This window comes from Calliopsis andreniformis, chromosome 5, assembly GCF_051401765.1.
Source record: "Calliopsis andreniformis isolate RMS-2024a chromosome 5, iyCalAndr_principal, whole genome shotgun sequence".
NCBI classification, from domain to species: Eukaryota; Metazoa; Arthropoda; class Insecta; order Hymenoptera; family Andrenidae; genus Calliopsis; species Calliopsis andreniformis.
In genome coordinates, this window is record NC_135066.1 from 14,215,864 (window position 1) to 14,240,063 (window position 24,200).

General features: G+C 33.8%; 2 protein-coding genes and 1 long non-coding RNA gene across 4 annotated transcripts in view; 1 reads left to right on the top strand and 2 right to left on the bottom strand.

Moving 5' to 3' along the window:
* Positions 1-1,159: 1,159 nt before the first annotated feature.
* Nes (lysophosphatidylcholine acyltransferase 3 protein nessy) lies at positions 1,160-7,445 on the top strand. Its single transcript, XM_076377834.1, has 8 exons — positions 1,160-1,358; positions 3,156-3,263; positions 3,580-3,702; positions 4,426-4,541; positions 5,257-5,415; positions 6,177-6,413; positions 6,531-6,839; positions 7,011-7,445. Exons 1-8 carry the CDS (start codon positions 1,274-1,276, stop codon positions 7,281-7,283), a joined length of 1,410 nt encoding a protein of 469 aa, XP_076233949.1. The 5' UTR covers positions 1,160-1,273; the 3' UTR covers positions 7,284-7,445.
* On the bottom strand, positions 4,001-5,686 carry LOC143178902 (uncharacterized). Of its 2 annotated transcripts, none has more exons than XR_013001862.1 (3): positions 5,484-5,686; positions 5,307-5,430; positions 4,001-4,294 (listed from the first exon to the last, which is right to left on the bottom strand). It is a non-coding gene; the product is annotated as an uncharacterized LOC143178902 (long non-coding RNA). The 2 variants fall into 2 exon arrangements; XR_013001863.1 differs by having other exon boundaries at positions 5,307-5,422; positions 5,484-5,684.
* Positions 7,446-10,724: 3,279 nt separating the features above from the next.
* The window catches only part of LOC143179281 (uncharacterized), a 53,462-nt gene continuing 39,986 nt past the window's right edge, over positions 10,725-24,200 (bottom strand). Inside the window, exon 4 of the mRNA XM_076378433.1 lies at positions 10,725-10,751. The gene's annotated coding sequence lies outside the window, so the exon portion shown is untranslated. The remainder of the gene's footprint in view (positions 10,752-24,200) is intronic.

The window sequence follows — 24,200 nt, forward strand, 5'->3', positions numbered from 1 at the left end:
TTGGCTTGAGTTCTTTAATAAAGTACTTCAGACACGAATTCGTGAACTTCAAATTTGCGAAATTTATAATCTTCTTTGGTAGGAATATTTTTTCGTTTGTTACCATTGTCAGTGCCACTGGTCAAAATAATGCGTTTCCTACATACACTGCTCGAAAATCACAGGAAGCGTTCAAAATCTAATAGTTTTTGAAGGTGTCGGTATTTCAGAACGTGAGACACGAAACTCTATTAGTGTCCAATCTATTCTATATACTCATCTATGTCAATGGTTTCCACGCAGTCGATATTCCAGTCCATGCCTCGAGATGTCGCGCAAGGTTGCAACTCTATACTATATCTTATTTGTGATTTTAAGACAATGGAGCGGAATTTGTATTTTTCTCTTATTACTTAAACGTCATTTCGTTCCATTGTTTTCACCGAACGAGTTCACACGACAGCAGACGAGCTGTATGCATGTATGTATGTTTTTTAATTCCTACAAATTTTACTGTCATATTCAAAGTACTCATATTCTTTATTAGTTACTTACATTTTGCACAAAATTGTAATAAAAATGCACACATCATTTCACTTGAAATTATTCACATTCTCTACATTTATTTATAAACTGTTTCGAGAATGTGATTGCAAACGAATAGTTGCAATTATCTTGTGGCTTAAGAAGTAAAATTTGGCATGAAATAGAAATCAAATATGATAAAATGAAACTATAATTTCTCTAACTTTCTAAGGCTACTTTTTCCTGTGTAATTACAGTAAAATCTCAAGTTATAATTGTAGTTGCTCTTAGCTGAAGTATTCATACACAGTTGTCTTCTGTGTTTGAAATTCGCGTTCAAGTGTTCCTAAATGTGCTGAGAATTGCAATCACTTCATTTTTAATTGACCCTTGCAAACTGAACGATCATTCTCATAATTAGCAATGGAAAACGTTTATTTAATTAAGCACTTTACTCTATTTTCTATTCGTTCGTTCTTTCATTTCCCCAAGACAGTTGATTCTCCTGAACATTAATCCCATCGTTTTTCAGAACGCTCTCGTAAACCGTTACGCAAAGTGCTCGCATTCATCTCCATTCTCCATCATCTTGTATTTAGTATCAATCCCCCTATAGCCTCGGTGATGGGTGGTGGTGTCGCGCGAAAAAATTACGAACATTTGGATTAGAAATTCTTCCACAGAAAAGAAAGTTCCATGGGAACGTTATCAGATTGATCGAGAGAGGCAGATCACCGAGAAAGGGAACCAGTTTAAAACAGGATCAACGATGTTCAGCAGCATGTTGAAAAACGTCTCGGAAGCTTTAAACAGTTCCGAAGCTGCGATTCGACTCGTGTTATCCATTTTACTTGGTAATTAAACCGTTTAAAAAAATTAATTTCTGTTTCTATGTCATCGCTTCCATAAACACCGCTACACATTAACCTACTAATGCGATTCATTTCCCACGCAGTCATTGATTTTAGAATTGACCTCCCTCTTCCATCTACCTTTTATCCTAGATTTCCTCTTCATGATTTATCATTTTCAGAAGTACCTTAACCTTTTAAGCTTTGAAAACTAAAATAGAAATTTTTGTTTACGATCATGGAATGTTGGGATAGGTTGGTCAGTGTACTACTTTCTTGGTGAATCATTGCCCGATAATGTTGACTACGATAGTAGAGATTCAAGTTTGCATCCCATTTAAATCGCTAAATGAGTTGCCAGATTTATTGAAACTGTGTATTGACTAAATTTTTAACCCTTGGTATGGTAAATTGTTTTATTGGAAAATTATTTTAACGAGAGATAGGATAACGAATACTAACTGCATGAATAATTGATTAATTTTTTGCGAACAAATATTAGCTTGGGTAATAATCTTTTTATGGGTAGTATTACGAGCACTTAAATTTTTTCCTGCATTTATCGCGAGATAAATAAAATTAAAGGTATTGCCCGAACGAGAATAATGTTTTGTTTAAGATTTGTTCTCTTTTATTTTATAACTTCTATTTTTGGTTCTAATATCTCGTATAAATTATCTTATGAAATCTACACATGAAATATCTTATGAAATATAGTATACGTATTTATTAAAAACAAAAAACAATGCCAGAAAATAAAATACAACTCCAGAGTTTAGTCGCGATAATAAACGATAATATGCATAACTTGCATGCTTGTAAGCAAATTTGTATTTTCATACGCATACATAGCTAAATAAATGAAACCTAAATAGAATACTGTTATTTAACGTGTATTTTAATTTTGAATGTTTTTGTTTTAAATCCTGTGCATGCATACATATCTTTTCCGTAGTAAAAGTGAAACAAAGAAAAAGAAAAATTCTCTTCAAGCTTTTCTATTATTTGGAACATCTTAACAATTATTTAAATTATACAAATATGGACAATTGCTGTTTACTAATAACTCTACCTTGAATTTTGATCTTTTCGTGATAGATCTTATTTCTTTTTTAAAAATAACATGCGCATTACGTATCAGTGTCTTATATAACGTGCGCATGCAAATGTACTTCATAATTTATTTAGAACTTCCACTTACGATTGTAATTGTTTGTTAGAATAATTGGTTAGGGTAATACGTAAAACAACGTCTTTGTGAAAATTATTATTATTCTGTAAAAGTATAATGATGCTTTAAAAATTAATTATATGTATTTGAAAGATAAATACTTTTTCTAATGAAATTTTATATAGAATGATATAAAAATTTGTAAAATGCAATACAATTGATTTAAAAATTTTGGCGGTTTTATTATCGTGTTATTTTAAACGCTAAGTGATAACATTTATCGTATAAAACATAAAGCAGTCGTACAGTATCGATCATAATGAATCTTTTTAAACATTTTAGAACGTCGGTAACACTAAAGTGAAAAGTATATTCAACTATCATTACGCATAATGTCTTGCATAAAACCATACATCTGTTCGTCTATACAAAGTGCTAGTTTCATTTACATGTATCAACCATGTACGTATATATATAACTGTTATCACGTTATCAGTGCTGTACGATGTTTTTTTGTACGGAAAAGAAATGAAACTTGTGGTAAAGGCTTGCATCAATAAGTGCGTATTTCCAATATTTTTTTAATAAAGTACATATCGTATATGATAACAATTCAATTGAATTTTCAGGAATACCCATCGCTTTTCTTCACAGATATACACTGTATGGGAAAACTCCCGTTTATCAGCATTTATTTTTTACAATCTGCGGTGTTTTAATTTGCTACTGGAATTACGGTAATTATTTCAAGCTTGAAATTTTTTTTCTATTTTAACGTAGATTAAGAAAAAATATATTTCGATCATTTCAACTCTTATGAATTATTTTCATATTTATTTTAATAGTGGCTTTTTAATAAAAAAGTGAGATCTGAGTCATAAGATATAACATAAAATTGATTAGATCAATAGTTTATTCATAGTTTTTATGTCAATTCTTAATAATCAATTTAGCTATTTTATTTTTAAAATTTTTTCAAGTACTTTATAATTTTTTCTATGTAATTGATACATAATTTAATTTCTGTTAGTAATAAATTAACATTGTTTACAGGACTGGCTATACTTCACTCAATAGATGCAATATGTTTTACTTATATTGTGTTGAAGCTGCTTGGTGGTACTTCTTTGTCAGTTTTTATCACTTTCATCTTCAACATGTCTTATCTGCTATATGGTATGAACACAGTAATTATGCAAATCACATTACCCTCTGGATGACATTGGAACTGTTATCTTTCTGTATATCATTTTAAGGTATAGAACTTAGTCATCTATTTTCAAATTGTATTTCAGATATTATACATACTATTATTTACTACTAGTCTTATTATTTTGCAAATTCATAATGTGGAAAGATGATTATCCTGAATGTCATCTACCCTTAAACTGAATGTGTGTATGTACTCAAAAATTAGTGTTAGAAATATGCAAATATTTCATTGTGATTCATATATAACATTTCAAAGTAGCAGTAAATTATTTATTTTAGAAATCTTGGATAGCTCTAACAAATAACAAAAGAATTCATATCCAGTATTACATTACACATACATTAGATGGAATTAGAGTATTTTCTTGTCATAAACTTGCTATCTTCATCATTGAAGCAAATTTAATTCTAAGAAGGAAAGTGTCGATCTTACTTTTATGATCTGATTGTCTGCTTCATTCATGAATCTCAACACATGCCTACATTTCCATTTCTGTTTTGCGCAATAAGGGGTTCCCACTTCTTACTGCATTTCTTCTTACATGCCTCTTACATTCTAGAAACTCATTAGTGTTAATAAATTGTTTATAACGAGCAAAGATTGTAGTTATATTAGTTCATGTTCAGTATAATCTAGCGAATCTGGTTTATGTTAGAGATAATTATATTCACTTTTATCATGGACAGGCTATTACACGACAAGTACGGATGATTACGATATAAAATGGACAATGCCACAGTGCGTATTAACTCTGCGGTTAATTGGACTTGCATTCAATTTATTGGACGGCAAGAAATCGGAAGTATGTGAAGCAAAATCAATATTTCACTCATGAGTGTAATTACTTATAATCTAGATGTATAATTAAAAAGCATGAAATGGGCTAATCAAGATCTATAAATAGGACAAATATTAAATTAAATAGTTATTCAATGGTAAAACATACGAGGGAATATAAAACGTTCTTTTATTATTGCTTTTGTAAAATCGGATAGTATGAACAATATTTTTTTAAATCTTTCAAGTTTGTTTACAAAAGTCTACGGATTTTTTTAAGTAGAACATTACATTTACGTGCCATGCTATAAAACAAATAATGAATTTATTTAAAATGATCTTAATTTATTTTAAATCTTAAATATTTATTAATTTATAGTAAAACTGTATACTAATTTGTAAGTAGAATTTCATTTTTAATAGTTTCTTGCACAAAAGTATACACACTCTTCGTTTTTTATGTGTTTAAAATAAATAAGGACACAGCTAAAAAGATTGATCGCAAAATAAGAATAATTTTAAAATGATGTTGAAAGGTTTTGAAAAATATTTTATTACTATAAGATTTTATATAAAGAATGAAAAAAGAAATTGTCATTTGTTTCCTACTATTTTTTACCTTATAAGAATTGTTTCATGTACTACTTTTTTAATGCAGCTTTATAATGCATCTAAGGTTTGTCTCATGAAGAGCGAATTAAAAGATGGAGTGAAATTGAATAATATAACTATCGTTCCAGGAAAAATTATCTGTATCACAGAAACAAGTAGCTTTGAAAAAAATACCAACATTTTTGGAGACTGCAGCATATTGTTATTTCCCAGGATCTTTCCTAGTAGGCCCACAATTTAGTATGAAAAGGTACTTAGATTACGTAAATGGCCGACTTCTGGATGACGTAAGTCCTATAAAACTATCAATAATTTCAATGAATTTACAAAACATAATTTCTAAAAAAAGCTTTACCAATTATTGGAATACATTCTTGCCAGTGTTACTCAACGATGAGTCGCATCACGCATTTGCTTTCCCACTGATGCATTCCAATTCATCTTCTGCCCCAGTTTAATTTACCTTGATAGTTTAATACAGTGCTGTCCAGCGTAGGGGCCCCTCACTCGCCTGCTTCCCCTTCCAATTGTTCTGTTACTCTACCAACATATACATTGCTTGTAGTGTTTAAGCTTTCTTATAAACAAGGATATTAACATGTCCTGTCGGTCTTCGTAGCGTCGCGTGGTTTCCTTGATGATGGAAGCGGGAATGGGAGAGCTCACAAAACTAGTGAGCCAGTGAGTCCTTGCTTGGACAGCACTGGTTTGATATCTATTACAGGTTTTTTTATCAGAAAAGATAGATATAATGAGGGGACCTTATAGACTCGTGTATCAAAACTTGAGCAGCATTGTTTTATGTCATGATATATAGACTGCGGATTTTAGTGCTTTTATGGGAAGTTTTAATGTGTAGTAGAGGACAGGTTTTATAGAATATGGAAGAATATAGAAACTATAGGAAGTTTTATGATATTTGAGAGGTGAAACAAGTCTCTAACTAGGTTCTATTTCTCTAATTTTGTGTATGAAATTAGGAATCTGAGTAAACATCCACAGTCTAATGATACAATACAGAAAATAAATAATTTTTTTGTATTTCTAGAATCTCAAAAAGAGTTCAAATGAATTACCAAATTGCATTGTTCCTGGTATTACTCGAATACTGACTGGATTTTTGTACATGAGTCTGTATCAAATAGGAATAAGTTTTTTGTCAAACACGTATGTGTTAAGTTCAGAGTTCCAGAAACAAGTCTTCCTGAAACGTCTTTTCATTGTTGGCATCTGGGGTCATATAAATCTGTACAAGTATATTTGTTGTTGGCTTCTTACCGAAGGGGTATGTAGAAAAGCCCTATAAAATATGAATTCTTTGTCACTTCTTTCAAGAATTCCATATTTTCGATTTTGACAATTTTCTTGTGAATAATAACTACAAAAAGTAATTACATTTTAGATTTGCACAATCTTTGGTTTGACATACAATGGAAAAGATGAGAAAGGCAAACCTCTGTGGAATGGTTGTGAAAACGTTAAATTGTTAACTTTTGAAACTGCAACTCGGTTTAACCACTACATTCTGTCATTTAATATAAACACAAATCATTGGTGCGCAGAATATATTTATAAGAGATTGAAATTTTTGGGCTCAAAACTATATAGCCAGTTTGCAACTTTAGCTTTCTTGGCATTATGGCATGGGTTCCATTCAGGGTACTACGTATGCTTTTTCCTTGAGTTTATTATCATGTATGCTGAGCGAGATGTAAGTTTCATTTTATTTATAGACAAAATTTAATCAAAATGTTTACAAATACAATAATTTCTTAATAAATACTTATCTTCTTCAATATATTTTTTAGACACAAAACATAATGATTTAATTTACTTACTTGTATTTGTACTTACAAATTTTAAGATTTCCTTATTTTTGCAGATAATTCAGATATTGGAACGAATGGAGAAATTGCAGAACTTATTGAAAGCTAATTTTGAACTTCGGGTTCTAGTTTGGGTTCTCACAAAGATTTATACATTTACTTTCATGGGTTACTGTGTGGTTTCTTTTATCTTCTTATCGTACTCGCGATATCATGCAGTGTATTCTTCTCTTTATTATTCAGGTCATATAATTTATCTGTCTTATCCTCTCGTTTCTATACTGCTTAAGAAATTTCTGATTAAGAAACACCCCAAAAATTTGGAATAGACACTTGAATTTGTCTGTGCCAACATATTTTTAAATCTCTTAAATATTATATTTTCATCTGTCAGTGGCTTCATGGGATAAAGAAATAAATCTAACTGTGAGAATGTAATGTTAACAGACAGTATCGGTTTAACTTTTTAATCGAAACTGTTAAAAAATAGTACAGATGTAAGATGCCTTTATAAACTGTGTTTTTGAGATTTGAAGCTTGTAATCTTTGTGTAATTAGTAGAGATTTAAGGAAAATTTTAAAGAAGGTTATTTTTCTATTTGATTTTTGAAAAATGGTCTTTCCATTACTTTGGTAAACGTTTATTGCTCAAGCTTAATCTTTCTCTAGAATATTAATTAAGATGTGGGCGCTTCTTAAATCAGAATTTTTAGTACTTAACTAAATTTAAGAGCGTCTAAATCATTTTGGTTGAAAAGTATTTGTATGAGGAGGAATGAATTCCACTTACTTGTCGCAATGTTTACTATCTCAGATATCTGTGATTCGATGTTGTACAAAATTTATAACTGTTAAACAAAAGATATTTATCATAATTTATAAGAAAATGTACAAAAGAAATGTAGGAAATTTTACAGGAAAATGGTAATCAACACATTTTCCTTAATGAAAACAATAATCATTGAGGTCTTCGATCAATCATACATCATATCAACGATTACATGTAATTATATAAGACTTCGTCGTTGATATTATTACTGTATAAATTTAGCAAAAATGATACTTTTTCTAATTAGAAAAGAAAATGAACTATGTTATGTTTGTAGAGAAAATAACAAATGCCCAGGGATATTTTTCATTAGAAAGAAACTCTGGAGGCATGTTGTTTACTATGAAAAAAGAGTGAAAAGTGTACTTTTAAGAGATTAGCGAAAAAAAACGAAATATTTTTCCAGTATTTTTAGTAAACATAAGAAATTAACTGGTGCTGAATTACAGAAATATATAATATCGGTTGTGCAGCTAGTCATAATCAGCACAACCGTAATAAGGTTGAAAAAAGTATCCAAATTGGTGGAATAGTATTTCTTTTTTATGGAAAAATAGTTCAAGTAGCACACGTTTATAATGACACCGCTGTACAAACTGTTTAATCGATCACGATTAAATACTGAAGAATGTATCCTTATTTTTATATATTGTATTTTTAAGTATATATCTATATTTTTTGAAACGTTTATAAAATATTTAACTTGAAATTAAATTGTTCCCTTTTTTAAAATATACTAATGTTTTTCAATTCTTTGTCTTTTGATTGTTTCTGCCGAATAAGTTTTCAGTACAGAATTTTTTTAAACTTATGATTCTCGCATTTTTTTCGTCAAATAATTTTGCAAGATATCATCTGAGAATTAGCTATATTACTCCGTTAAAAAAAGTTAAATTCATTCACATGTTATAATTAATTAGGTAATTTTTAATCATAGTAACCACTTATATATATTAAAGATACTAAAAAATCATACAAGCGGGTTCTACAAAAGTACAAATGCGTTTATTGAAATATACATAACATTTGTTACAAATTATATTCACTTGCATGGATTAGCAAATTGAGAACATTACTACATTCCTTTGGCGATATTTTGTGGATGTGTATTTCTACGACTATGAAAGTATAAAATATATTTCTGGGTGGTTTCTTGGTATTTTATAATATATACTCTACAGAAGATATTCAACAATTAAATAATCCAAATGTTGAAACACAAATTTCATAACTGATTACGTAAATCTGATCGTTCCACTTCGCAAGTGTAGATAATTAACATCAAAGATTCTCTCGGATAGAAATCTACAAATTTACAAGGATAAATAGATGTAGTGTCTTAAACTAATCGCGGAATCTACATAAACCAGTAGCGGTAATCTATATCACGTGCAATGTAGATCGGTGTTTTTAGTATCTCATTAATAATGAGCGTCTATCTCTAGCAGAATTCAGCTATTTAGAGATCCAAGTGTTCTGAGTATTACATTTCCAGGAAACATGCTATTGCGCGTGATAGACTTATTTAGTAAGGACCACCAGAACTTGATGGCGGGGCACCGTAGTTGTCTGAAGGAGGCAATTGTGGAGGAGGTCCATATTCTGCACTCTGTTGTTCTTTCTGTCAAACAAACAAGCAAAACAGGATTAGATAGGATTAGTTACTGTATTCTTCTTTTTTTTTTGGATTAATGAGATTCTTTCTGTCTTTATCTATTCTGGCTGGGTCCCACTGGGGTGGATGTGATGTTGTCCATCCTATTTTAATCCAGCCTAGAGCAAGATTTTTTACAGTTATGACTTTCGCACTCATTCCAATGATTATAGTGAAAGTTGAGGGTTAATTGTCCTTGCTTGGACACAAGCTAGTTATTTAGGGGTGGATAATCATTGCAATTGGTAATATGCTTGATAAACACTAAGTTGTCTGGGATAGGAGTGGGGTCTCTGTATCTCCTTGCCATAGTCAATGTATTTCTTTTCATTTCTTATTCATTAGATACTTGGAGAGTAAACTGAGTAAATTGGCAAGGAATATGCTTCAGTTACAAAATATTCGACACCTAGTTTCTTCAGCTGTACCAACTGTTCCTCAAAATGTACCACACACTTTTTTGCTCACGTAATATTCCTCTCTATTTTGTACCTTCAACTTTAGAATATGTGAGATACTTGCAAAATTTTTGTTCTATGATGGTCACCAAGTATAGATTACTGTAGACTGTAGAGTACACTTTCAGTGATGAACGATAACACTCAAGGGGTTAATACAAATATCAGCAGCTAACAAAAATTCATGTTAAATATCCTTTAATACTCCTGCATGAACTTTCAGCAAAACTGAGGAGCATAAATTAGGCAGTCTTCTTCACGAATAAATAAAAAATGTGGAAACGACTTTCGATCACTTAACGAGGGAGAGTTATAATCTCTTAACGAGGGAAGCTTACGACCACTTAACGCAGTGTTACCATTTCTCAAATTCAAGGCCTCTTACCTGTGTCTTATAACGAATGAAGTAGACTTCAGGTTTGCTAGGTTGCGTCGGTGCTTGTGTCGGGAGCACCACCTCTGGTGCCTCTTCTGGTTTCTTCACCAAGACGTAGATCAATGTCTTCTCTTCGTCTTGAGGTGGCAACGGCGGTAGAACTGGAGCAGTTGGTGTCGGAGGTGTTGGCGCCTTTATGAACACGATTTTGTAGTGTTTCTGTGGCGGGGCTGCTGGCGGTATGTATTTCGGTGGTTTGTATTCAGGAGCCTCTGGGGGTGGAACGTGGACATAGACGTGTTTGTGAACGACAGGCTGCTGCTGGGGTGGTCCATAGCGGTCAGGAAGCGAGGGTGGTCCATAGCTGCCGGATGCACTTGGGAGACCGCCACCGCCACTCGAGGGAGGGAAATAGGAGCTCGCTGGTGGCTCTGGAGCTGGCTTCGAGTATACTGTCGTGGCTACTAGTAGTAGCGTGGTCTGAAAAGTAATTTATACATTAAATTGTGTTAAAAAAACGAGCAAAAAATTTCAGATCACTTGATTCTAATTAAATTTGTATTGTACAGGGCGTTCAATAATAAATGTCAGAAATTTTAAAAGGTTCTACGTGTCAAAATGAGACGAAAATGAAGAATAGTGAAATTGTATTTAAGACCTCGGCTTCGAGATATTAATAGTTGGAAGAACGCTCGAAGTGTCGTGAAGCATGTCTGACCACATACGGTCTGATTCTAGTAGTAGCGCTGCGCCTGGTCCGACTAATACAGATGGTTAGTAAAATGAGTCTCCAAGTGAGACATTTTAGGTATACTTTCAAGGATTAATAACACGGAAACAAAACTTCCAATGTGATTTCGTAATTTTTTATTTTTGTTCTATTTATTTCTATGCTTGTGGAATTAGTGAAAATTTCTGACGTCTGTTGCTGAACAGCCTTTATAGCTAAGTATTTTTGGCTTCTAATTAGTACTCTCAATTGTATTTATAATGTTCTTTATATTAGTACAAGGAACAAGGTTTATAGAATTGTTAATTACAACTCAAATTATATTTAATACGACAATTTTCGTTTTCCTTCAGTTAAAAAGCGACTCCAAGTTTTCATATTTCTAGTTTCTCTTGAAATAAATTTGATGTTTTATTGTGCAAGGCAGAAGCAGATTATAACTTAATCTGTAAATTAAATAGCGACAAGGTGTTAACTTGGAGGTGAGAAAAAAGCAATTTAGTTTGATGTACCTATAGACACTTCGATACATAGTAATTTATATTCCGATTCAATTCGAAATCGACTCACTTTGTATTAATGTTATGCGAAAATTTGATTCATGTCTTTTGAATATTAAAAATTAATTAGCCTCGAATTAGCATAAAAATTAATTCTCTGCGATACTGAAATAAATTACATGGGCTTTAATGAATGGCAATAAATTCGATACTACGAATGAACAACTCTATAACGCATGAGTAGTTTTTAGGAAGTTTCGAGCATCATAAAAAAACCATTTCGCATGATTTGCAACTTTAGATCGTTTGTGCTCTAAATACTAAAATGACTCGCGGTTTTCAAAAAGATCTTGACTTTTATGAACGAAATGGAAATGCTCTGTTTGAAGAATTGGAAAGCTCTCTATCAAAGAATTATTTTTTTTTCTTAGAAAAAAATCAAGAATATAAAATGACTACACACAAGCACAACATAATTAAAACGACATACTAATTATTTCCAGCAGATAGATCTGAAAAAATAGCTGCCTCCTTTTACTTTTACTTTCTGATCACAGCTTTCCCCTTTCCAGTCTCTTTTCTCGCTCTGCTTTTTCCCTTTTACTAAATAAAAAAAATAATCTTAATTATTAACTATCTTTTTTGCAATTCAGAAGAGTGAGAACTAACGGTGCCAATAAATGAAGACAACTAAAGTTTAACTATAATTAACGATATTATTATGCGCATGTCTTTTCAGATTAATACTCTCATTAAGATATGTGAGGAAGTAGAGGATGATCGTCATGAATTTCTTTTTAAGCGAACATTACTTTATTTTCTTAAATTAAAACGATTCTTCTTAAAATCAAATAATTATGCAACAGAAATAATCATGACCCAGTAATTACTAAAAAAAATTCCAAAACGTGTTTCAAATTCGAACAAACCACCCTCAATAAACTATAAACTACCAGGTCAGAATAACAAAAAACAAAAAAAATGCAAAAAGTGTACCAAATCTGAACAAATCTCCCCAGTCATAAACTATCAAGTTTGAACAACGAAAAAAAAATTGCAAAAAGTGTACCAAATCTGAACAAATCTCCCTAAACAAAATATAAACTACCCAGGTCTGAACAACAACAAAAAAAGTTCCAAAAAGTGTTCCAAGTCTAAAGAAATCTCCCTAAACAACTTCCACCCTGCCACCTGTTACAGTTCAAAAAAGAAACTCTAAAGTTCCAACTGCAGCCAGGGAATTTCGTCTCGACAGGAAGCAATAAGAGCAGTAATCGACGCGTCGGGAAGGGTAATGAAATGGTCGTTGAACATCGGCCACGGTGAACGGTGAAATTTCCAAGATGTGCACGCCGCTTAAGGAACCATTAGGATTGATGGCAGGGCGGCGGTGTTTGCGCGGTTTCCGTGAATTTCGTTGAGTGCCATAGAGAGCACCAGCCGAGGAGAGAAATTGCGTAACCGTGTTACAATTGAACATGGCTAGAAAATCGGTTGCGAAACGGCTGCGAGCGTCGTTGCGCTTCTGGTACACATCTACGTGCGGTATATTACTCACGTGAGTGCGCGGCCGCACACGGAATATCCAATTAACTTTCTTCTGGAAAACTATTCGGTTACTTTCGAACGGCGAAATTATCTGCACCGACTTATACTCCTCCCCTTGTTCGATCGAGAACGCGTTCGGAATTAATTTTGTGTCGGAAAGCCAAACTGACCCGAGTATTGCACGTGTCTCGTGAGAAGTCCTCTGGAGAGCATTAAGCCCATATAGCACAGAGACGTCTTAAAAAGGCAGTAAAGATACCCAGTGAAATCCTAAAAATGTCCGAAAGACATTTTTTGTCCTTTAAAGATATTCATGAGACGTCTTAAAGACGTCCAGATTATGTCTATTAGTTGTTTAGAAGAAAAAATAAGCGTTTTTAAGACGTTTAAAAGCATAAGTCTTTAAGACGTCCATGGTGTGTGTTTAAGACGTTTATGGATGTACATTTCGTAAGTATTTAAGACGTTTTATGGATGTAAATTTCGTAAGTCTTTAAGACGTATAGCTGTTAGATGTTTTTCAGTCGTCTCAATTATATCGTAAGTCAGTTAGGTATAAAATGGAGATGAAATAGACGTCTGCAAGACGTCATGTGCTATCCAGGAGTGCAATGCTTTACAGGAAATTTCTCATGGGATATGAATAGTATATACATCTTTTTAGGAAAGCAATAGGTTATAGGAACTCTCTGATACAGAATTGCTGAACTTTTCTCTTTAGAGTAACTTTTCATTCTTCTGTACCTCTACCTAATTCTGTGCCTTCGGATTAAAATCATTTATAAAAGAATGAATTTTTATAGATAAACCGAGGAAACTATTTTCTTTAGGGTACTTGTCCATATTTCTGTATCCCTACCTAATTCTGTGCCTTCGAATTAAATTAATCTATAAAATAAAGAATTTTTATACATAAACTAAGGGATCTTTCGACTTAAGTTTACTTATTAATATGTAAGATTTAAAAAAAGGTATCACAGCTTGATTAAAAATTCCCTTTTTTAAAAATGATTTTAATCTAAAGGCACAGAAACAGGTAGAGGTATAGAAACATATAGATACGTAGACAAGAGGTATAGATACGTACCCTAATTTGTTTCTGTTTTTACATAGGGGTATATTATTCAGGGTATAATATCCAGCTACAATGATTGCTTAATTTCAGGGTTTACTTGAAAATAGAATGTACTGAAAGCAGCAGAGACCGCTATGAAACCGTGTCAGAGTGTTCGGTAACGTGAACATTCCCGCTTATCTGTGCTCGAAACTGGAGAGAAACCGTAAAAAGTAACGCGTCGACACCCACGAAGGAACAGTTTCGAGCAAGAAATTTACTTACATTCTGGGTACCATTCGCGTCACTATCGAAATTCTTCGGACCATATAACACGTTTTCTGTCACGATAGTCACTGATAACCAGTACTTTGCACCTCAAATTGCATTCGAGACTTGTGTGACACAGATTTCAACATTTATAATATTTTTAACAACTATAGCTGAAAAATTTCTGCATATCACGTTATTCGATTGTATGCAAAGTTTATAAATTAAAATTTAGTGGGAAATATCGTCATACAAATGACTTATCTTAATACAGATTAATTACTTCTTTTATAATTTTACTTTCTCCGAGAATGACTCTATAGCATTGTGCTCCATTAAGCCAGCGATAATTTCATTCACTGAATTCATTTATGCGAGCGATTTTCCACCTGTTTGTATGGAATCATTGAAATTAGCAATATGTACTGAATTAAATTCTAATTAATAAAGTAATTATGGCTTTCCAAACAATAGTTTCTGGGATATTCATATGCACAAGGATTAGAGGTATCAGCTTCAAATAATTGAACATTAAGTTTTGTTATAAAACATTAAAAATAGATATTCGAATAGTAAAAAAAGGAAAGAAAAAATAGTATGACCGTATTAAAAATATAAGGTTTGCAAGTCATTAAGGTTATCGTTTTCCAGAAATAGTTTTCTTCAGGCATATTGCGCATTCATTCTCAGCAGATTTGGAGCGTAAAATCAAGCCGCGCACTAAGCATTATCATGAATTAGTATAAGTATGGTATTTTCAGCTCGATTTTTTTAAACTGTTTAAGCAGATGTAACGAACATTGCCACCTTTTGTGCAAAAAGTATTTACTGCTTTATGACTGTAAAGACTGTAGAGACCGTATGAGAGTAATTTATTAAAAACTGTGTAACTTTAGAATTTAAATGTTTGATTAAAACAAATCAGATAAATAGAATGGTAGAACTACGATGGTCCGAAAAACGAGAAACGATATTGCTATCGTTGGAATTCTTGGAACCACTGCAACCTTCTTCGTAAATGGCAGATAAGTTCATAAGAGAAAACGCGAGGAACCGAAATCCACGCAACTGAAATTCCAGTCACGGAGACTGCGAAATCTCATTGAACTCAAATTGCAAGTACTTGCTGCGAAGAATTTGCAAATAATCGAAGAGTGAAGGTACAGAAAGATTGGGACACCTGTGAAAGGTTCAGAACACGACAACCGGTCATCGACTCGTCGGGGCAGAGATTCTGGAAAAATCGATGAAGACTGCGAGTGTCCACATAATAATTCTTTACGTTTGACCATGTACAGATAAACAGGCAAAACAACTTTGTACGAATTTCGTATCTATATTTTCACTCTATCTTTAATTTTCCAGCATCTTCCTTTTCACTGATTCTCACATAAAAGAAGGGAAAAAAGAGAATCTCTATCTCTAAATTTTTCACTCTATCTTCAATCTTTCAGCATCTTCCATTTCTCTGAATTTCGTATAAAAGAAGTGCAACAAAGAATCTCTATCTCTATCTCTAAATTCTTATTGTGGCTTCAACCTTTCAGGTTCTTCTATTTCTCTGAATTTCATATAAAAAAAGTGAAAAAAGGAATCTTTATCTCTATCTCTAAATGTTCACTCTAGCTTCAACCTTTCAGCTTCTTCCATCCCACTGAATCTTATATATAGAAAAAGTGAAAAAGAAACTGAAAAAAAGATATTTCTTTGGTAAATTGTTTATGAAGAATAGCGTAAGCTCTTTGCCATTCACCAGGCTTTGATGTTAACTAAGACGCTTTTTTTGCTTTAATAGGGAGAACGAAAATGTGAGTCACTATTAGAATGTCATCAGATGCGCGCCTCTCGTTACTAATTTGATTGTGAGTCTGTAACGAATCCCTGACATAAAAGTGAAACCTTTCGACTAGAATTTCGCAAAGTTAGATGCCGTTTGCGAAAGGAAATAGAAAGTGTGAAAAGATTCAAAGAAAAAAGGCGATGTCTATAGTAACATCTTTTCTAGGACGAAAAAAGCTTCGTTACAAGAATTAAAAACATTGTACGTAATTCCTTAGAAAAGCGATTCAAGAGATTTTTTCCTGTATTTTAATAGGTATAGTTCTCCAAGATTACAAGTATACAAGAAAATTCAGGTATTACAGTTGCATGACTCACCCTGTGTACTAGGGTGAGTTTTGAGTTTTTGGTCTGTTCTATTAATTTATCTAAATATTTATTAAGTACTTAGTCCTAGTCAATATAAAAAGAAATTGTTTCTATTCACAGAAAAAGAAGAAAAAAGTTACATAACAAAAAAAAAAACTTTGAGCATAAATCGAGGTATAGCTTCTAATTCATCCCAGTATATTAGGAATTCAGTTTAATTGAAGAACATTAAGAGCGACTTAATGTAGGACTGAAACCTGAACTACCTCTCTGATAATTAATTTTATTATTTTCACCACAGGATCAAAAACCACAGTTCAAACTTCAGTCAATGTTCTAGTGTACTCTAATTACCATTACACTGAGCAACAGCAACCTCAATTGAAGAAGATTAAAAATACATAATTCTAGACCACAAGGCAAGGGTATATTAAGTCCACTTATTTTCTGTGTCACTTAATATTCATTCGCTCTGGGATCCAAAATTAAGACCTAGTTTTCACTGTTCAGGCTTTTAAGAATAAGTCGTGTCCTTTTAGAAAAATGCTCTCAGTATTTCGCCAACATTGCAGCTAGCTTCATTAGTGGGTCGAATGACACACTGATACTATGCATCATACAGTAACATTACAAGCATTCTTTCAAGAAGACACAGCTTGCTCCCAAAAAGCATTAATAGTAAAAACTGCGAGAGAAAATAGCGAAAACCTCAAATCTCTAATAAAGACCCAGTCAACCCTTCCTGAATACACTGGGTCCATTTTGTCTGCAGTGAATTCCAATTTTTTCGTAAGCTTCTCCCGAATTTTCATCTTTCATAATTATTCCTGCAAACGTTTGACTCAAATAGCGAAGATGTATTCAATAAAGGTTTCAATATAAATTCCAGAATTTGTTTAGATTTTTCGAAAGCTCAGAATAGTAAAAAAAAATAGTCACGGAGAAAATGGACCCAGTGTGCCCAGAAAGTTGCGAAAATCGAGTCTGCTCCCAGAAAGTTAATCAAGGTTCTAGTGTATGTATAGTTGGATCAGAAATATAGCGTGGTTCTAAACATAATCAAACGATAAAATGAACATGTCTCTGGTGCACTAGGACATTTAAAGCAACAGGAATATTTTTACAAGAGCACGACTAATCAAATACTATCTACTCGTATCACACTTCCACTCGATGGCTCAATTTACTCCGCTATATCTCCAACCAAACTGTACGTACCTCTCATCCCTTCGCAAAAGGATAGGAAATCACCCACCAACTTCAACGACGCACTAACTGCCGTTCATATCAGACAGCCACCCTTTTCTCTAACGTCAAAATGGTATCAGTGCACAGGTATAGCTTTCTAATCGACAAACGATAACGAGCTGCCTAATGGTAGCCAGGGCTCAGCGCCAGGCAGCGGTCGCAATCAAAGAGCACCAGATCTCGATGGAAGCCGCGGCGAGAGCGTCGAGAAACTCACCAGGTAGACCAACATCTTCTGTGATTGAATTTCGCGGCGACTAGGAGGGTACGAAGCCGAAAGATGGGCGTCGCAAAGAGAACGTCTTTCACTGGGCGATCTTTCACAGTTGTGTCGGCTGGATCGACACATTCGGACTTTTATACGGGCTGGAAGAGGGGAAAAGGAACATCCTCGATCCTCTTCCTTCGCCCGTTCGATCATCGATCGGCCGATCTTTGTTCACAGTGCTACGTAACCCTGATCTTATTACGATTAACGGCGTCCCTACTTTTTCTCTTTCACGGGGACCAACCAGGCGAAATCCACGTAAATGGGGAACCTTGCGTCATTTAGAAGGGAAATAGTCTTCAATCAATTTCTTATGCCATTGGTGGATAAACACTAACGTGACAGGAGCTGTACTTCACCTATGGGTGGAAAAAAAGTGACACAGCTCATGAAAGTATGTTTTTGAGGGGAAGCAATAAACTGTTTACGAGTACGGGGGAAATTATTTATTTATTGAATATATAAGATTAAGATGAAGAGTAGGTTTACTTGGTCGAAGGTATCTTGTTTGAATAAATAGTCTAAGAAATAGTTATTACTATTGTATTATATAATAGTATTATATTATATAGTCTAAGAAATATAATATAATAGTATGTGTTACTTGCATTAAAGGATTTTATTCTTATTACCTATTTATTTAACTAGTACATTTTTTATCATGAATAAAGGTGTATTTAATAAATTGGTTTATAGGTGTAATTAAGAAATCACGTTTCCTGAGTTGCGTCACGTTAATTAGTAAGTTTGTGAAAAAAATGGTACAACAGTGAGCCTGGGCTCAACTTAAAGGGCAGAGCCTCTATTTTCTCATCCATGAATTAAATTTCTCTAAAGATGCTTTTCTTCTTGAAAGCTGGACAAGAAATTAAGGGTGGTTTTTTCTTTAAAAATTTTTGTGAGAGGACTCCCAAAATTTAGGAGTCACAATAGATATCTAAAAAAGGTAGAATCCTTCTTGACCCTTTTTTCATAGACACCCTCTAAAATAGGGTCCTTATAAAATTTGATTATTCTAGGTCTTTGAATTTCTTAGTATTCAGAGACCAATGTTCCACGAAAAATGAATATGTTTATTGTTTAATTTTTGTGAACTGACGTAAAAAATAAAAAACAATTTAAGTATAAAGTGAGGGGAACTAATAGAGCGAACAAAGTAGCGCCTCCATGACTTATCGTTTATTTTATTTTAATGAAGTGACAGTGATTCGTTTAGATTCTTATCGATTGGCTACTGGTGTTCCTGAAAACTTGAAGTGTTGAGAATTTGATTTAGCCAATGCTGCGTGAAATTTCATTTTGTTATTCGTTTATTAGACGAGTATTTAATGTAACCGTTTTAAACTTGGACAGGGATTTCCCTAATGTTTGTTTAAACAGTGTACTATATTTAGAATAGTAGTTCGAAAAAAGTTTAATAATTGAGGAAGGAACTACGTTTATCAGCTTTTTATATGTGAAATTAAGAATTCTCCAAAGTGAAGCAGTGGTATTAAAGTGAAGATTGAAATCGGTTTATGTACGTGTAAAACGATGTAAATGTTATACTCTGGACCATCTCTGTAATTCTAAACGTCACTTACGTAATAGTGGAGACTGTCTGAGACTTTAAACGCACGCTATTTGGAAGAGATATTAAGTTTATTTGGGCTAGTTTTACGTGGTGAATGCGTATTGCATAAAAAATTTCGAAAAATGAAAATTCATTCCACGGAATTATATGATAAAATTCTACAAATCTTACATTATAAACATGAAACTATGTTAACTGTATGTTTATTGAAAGAGAATATTTTTTAGAAAATTTTTGTTGTTATTTAACAATCTCAGTATCAAATTAAACTTTCTTTATTAGTTTTTAATTTACTATGACCACATTGAAAATTACCATTGGTAATAGTAAATAAATTTGAAAACTTCAAAATGAATTCAAACATATTTTATAATTTTTAATCAAATTTATTATTGTTTTGTTTTTTCTCAGAAACATAAAGAAGACTTGTTAAAAATAACACTTTTACATAATCTCTACATAATTAGAACGTAATTTCTTGCTTAAAAGAATTCATTAATATTAGCTAGTTGATAAAATTAATTTTTGAAATATAATATAAATAATGATAAAAATAAAATAAATAACTAATTGGGGAAGCTATGTTTCTGAACATCCATCGACATTCTAATTACTGCATTAATTTGTAGTTATCTGTTTTCCCTACATTTTAAAAAAGAGAACACAATCTTAATAGTAATACTTACATACGCTTTATAGCATCATCAAACAACATATTTAATTAAAACACACGTAATAATATTCGTAAAATTTCGAAAAAATCCTATCAAAACTCGAACACAAAAATCTCACGTAGCGGAAGTTCTTCGTTGCACACATGCATATGTATGCGTGTCTAAAAAAAGATAGAAACTCGACACTCAACAACCGCCAAAATCGGTTGGTGTGAATTATAGCCCAATAACAATTTGAAGCGTGCATCGATGAATTCAAATCGATCGTTCGGCAAGGGCGATAAATTAGCAGGTTTGTTAAACTACGATGACACGGATGGAATAGGAATGCCGATGTTGCTACAACGTACATCTTTTCACATCTGACGCGACATGTCGAGGCACGAAATTCCAGTGTCGATCGACGTTTAAATTGAAATTCAGATTAAATCGCCCGGAGCTGGAGAAAAGCACAGATCCTGCCGAATTCTAGTGCGGAATACGCTGGAGGGTAGAGGAACAGCGTATCATTCGACTGAAACGGAAATTCTGAAGGAATAAGATTCACCAGTATTGCAATTACGAAGTTTCACTTATTAATCGTATAAGAAATTGCTTAGAAACATTAACACTACCATGTGATATTGTGTAAGATTTTTATTTCCTATAATCTTGTCGCTCGTAACTAGTAACAAATGTATAATATTATAATAAAGGATCTTTTTCCTGGTTGTAAAGGAAAACGTTACATATTGGACAGATTTGAGTTTTGCTAATATTCTATATTAATATTAATTATATAATAAAATAAACATTGAATAGTATTTCATAATACTGATTGAAATTAAATGGTAGAATACAATATACCTTTAACGATAGATCATACAAAAATATCATGTAAAAAGATGTGTACAAGGTAGCCAGATATCGGGACAAAATGGTTTCCAATGATATCATAGAATAGAAGAGTGGGGGTATGACGTCATAGAGCAGAAGGGTGGGGGTATGACATCATTGATATCTATCTTGTCCTGGTATCTGGCCACCCTGGGTGTGTAGATTCCCTCCTATTTTGGAGAAACTGCTTTATGTTTTGAGTTACACTATTTTTACTATGCTTATACGTCATCATGTCTAAATACACTTAACGCCAAGATCTCGACAATTACCTCAATCATGGTACTTCAGATTGCGAAATTCTAGATCATCCCCTTTTCCCTTTTAAACCAAATTCAACATCAAACTTCAACAACTGAAACAGCTCTACCCAATATACAGGGTAGTCCACCTAAACCAGGCCACTGAAGTATCTCTTTTAATTGTGGTGATATAAGAAATATTTTCTGTGCAATTTGAATGATATCAAGAAACCAATACATTACATAAAATACATTTTCAACCCTCTGCACTCGGTGGTTCCCTCTAAGGTGAATGACAAAGTGAATGGCAAATCAGCACCTCCTAGCGCAAAGAGTTGAAGATATTTTTTCAAAGAACTAGTCTCTCGGTGTGATTCAAATTGCATATGAAACACTTTCCATATCTCCACAATAGGAAGAGATATTTAGATAGTCTGCTTTAAGTCGGCCACTCTATAGCAAACCATTCACGTAACAGTAACAAACCGACAAATACCCTCCAGAGTTGCCGCACGAATCCCTCTTTAGGTACACTAAGGAAATTCAGGAACTCAAAGAAGAAACAATAGCTATCCTCTTATATTATATTCCTAAGACCTCGTTCATATCTAGGACCTAGACCTACACCAACGAAACACTCTTTATTTTTCCCCTCCACTGTACCCAACGAGGGACCTCATGTGGCAACCCTGGTTCCTTCTCCACCTGAAAGACCTTAAACGCTCGAAGAAAGCTCAGGGGTCGATCAAGATGAACGATTGCAACCGTGGCGTCGTAACGAGCCAGAATACGTATTCCGTATCGCAAGAGATCCTACAGAGATTACAAGAAGCCCCGATTACATCAAAGCCCAGTTGGGCAATCGGCTACGTACGGATGCGCGTCGCTCAGAAATTCTCTGGCTCTGTGATTTCGTCGTTGGACGATGACGTCACTGCTCACGAAGGCATCCCGATCGGCGGCCGCGGTCGAATCGACGGGGCCCGAATCTGGGTAGGTTACCAGGGGACGTCCTTGATATCGGCCTGAATTCTTCCGGTCGCATCAGGCATTTTCACCGTAACGTAATTCCAGAGGCGGGCAGCAGGGAGACGGGCAAAACGAAGACGAGCGAAAGTGTGCCCGGTAAGGTGGCCCTCACGGTGAAAGTCAAACTAATTACGAGACGAGCATGGGCACGTAAGGCTGCCCGGAGAGCCTAGCGTTGCAAAACAATCCTCTTCGCTACGAATATTAACCCGGAACACCGGCCGCTTTCCACTGCCGAACCGAATGCCTTCCCATCCTCGATGCTCGTCTTCCTACGTGCTCTCCGATCACGGAATCCTCGCCCTGAATTACACGCTTTGACCACTGCAGCTGGCTTGTGGTCTCGGGTTTCTTCAACGGAATCTCGAAGCGTTGTTCGGGTTAGTTAAGTTACTCGAGTGCAAGTGGCTTGCGTGCGAGTGATTTGAAGGGACTTGGCCAATGTGAATGGGTTGTTACTTCATTTCAAGCATCCCTTTATGATTCTGTTTCGGTTAGGACTTGTTCAGATTAGTTAAGTTACTTGAGATCAAGTGGCTTGAATGCAGGTGATTTGAAGGGACTTGGCCAATGTGAATGGGTTGTTACTTCATTTGAAGCATCCCTTTATGATTCTGTTTCGGTTAGGACTTGTTCAGATTAGTTAAGTTACTTGAGATCAAGTGGCTTGAATACAGGTGATTTGAAGGGACTTGGCCAATGTGAATGGGTTGTTACTTCATTTCAAGCATCCCTTTATGATTCTGTTTCGGTTAGGACTTGTTCAGATTAGTTAAGTTACTTGAGATCAAGTGGCTTGAATACAGGTGATTTGAAGGAACTTGGCCAATGTGAATAGGTTGTTACTTCATTTGAAGCATCCCTTTATGATTCTGTTTCGGTTAGGACTTGTTCAGATTAGCTAAGTTACTTGAGTTCAAGTGGCTTGAATGCAGGTGATTTAGGGCCACTTGTGCAATATGAACATATTGCTTTAGTTGACTTGAAACATGCTTGAAACATCCCTTTAAGTTTCTGTTTCGTTTAGGCATGTTCAGATTAGTCAAGTTATTTGAATTCAAACTGCTCGAATGCAAATGAGTTGAAGCAACTTTAGGTTGAAACATCCCTTCAAACTTCAACTAAAATTAATGTTCTTTCAATTTTTTTTGCCTTGAAGTACCTACACATTGATTGATGTATACCATCTAGACACATAGAGAATGAAAAGTTCAAATGCATATATGTATGTCCAGAAACGCATAGTTTTCTAATTACAAAATGTTCCTCGTTGTTGCTTCAGTGTAGACATAGATTTATGGTGCATTCAGTTGCAGCTACAGTCCAGCTCTCGTTATACGTTCGCCTGATTTTATTTGTTACATATTCATTGATATCTGATGAAGAAGTTCCCTTTGACATATGACTCTACTCGTGACGATTGGTTCCAGTTCAAAGAAAGTGAGAACTGACTTATAAGTGATATGTAACCCTGACTGACCCCGAGAGATGAACATATAACGAAGAGTCACTGTAATGATCGAATTGATAGCAAAATAAAAGTAGTCAATGAGAAGTATCGAAATGTATTGAGATTTTAGCTAGGTACCAAAGCTCACTGTTCAGATCTCAATCGATGTTCTAATTTTTATTATATTCTTACCAGTACTGTATCCAATATGCGCAGCCTTGAATAGCATAAATTGTAGATAATCGAGATTCTACTGTATCAGTTTGATACCTAACGAAACTATCGAGATCCACATGATGCTAATCTATCAATGATAGTA

Bases quoted from the DNA above. Each gene is read 5' to 3' on its own strand.
- Nes (XM_076377834.1), top strand. From the start codon at position 1,274: ATGTTCAGCAGCATGTTGAAAAACGTCTCGGAAGCTTTAAACAGTTCC. The intron at 5,416-6,176 runs GTAAGTCCTATA...TTGTATTTCTAG, and splicing joins ATGGCCGACTTCTGGATGAC to AATCTCAAAAAGAGTTCAAA. The intron at 6,840-7,010 runs GTAAGTTTCATT...TTATTTTTGCAG, and splicing joins TCATGTATGCTGAGCGAGAT to ATAATTCAGATATTGGAACG.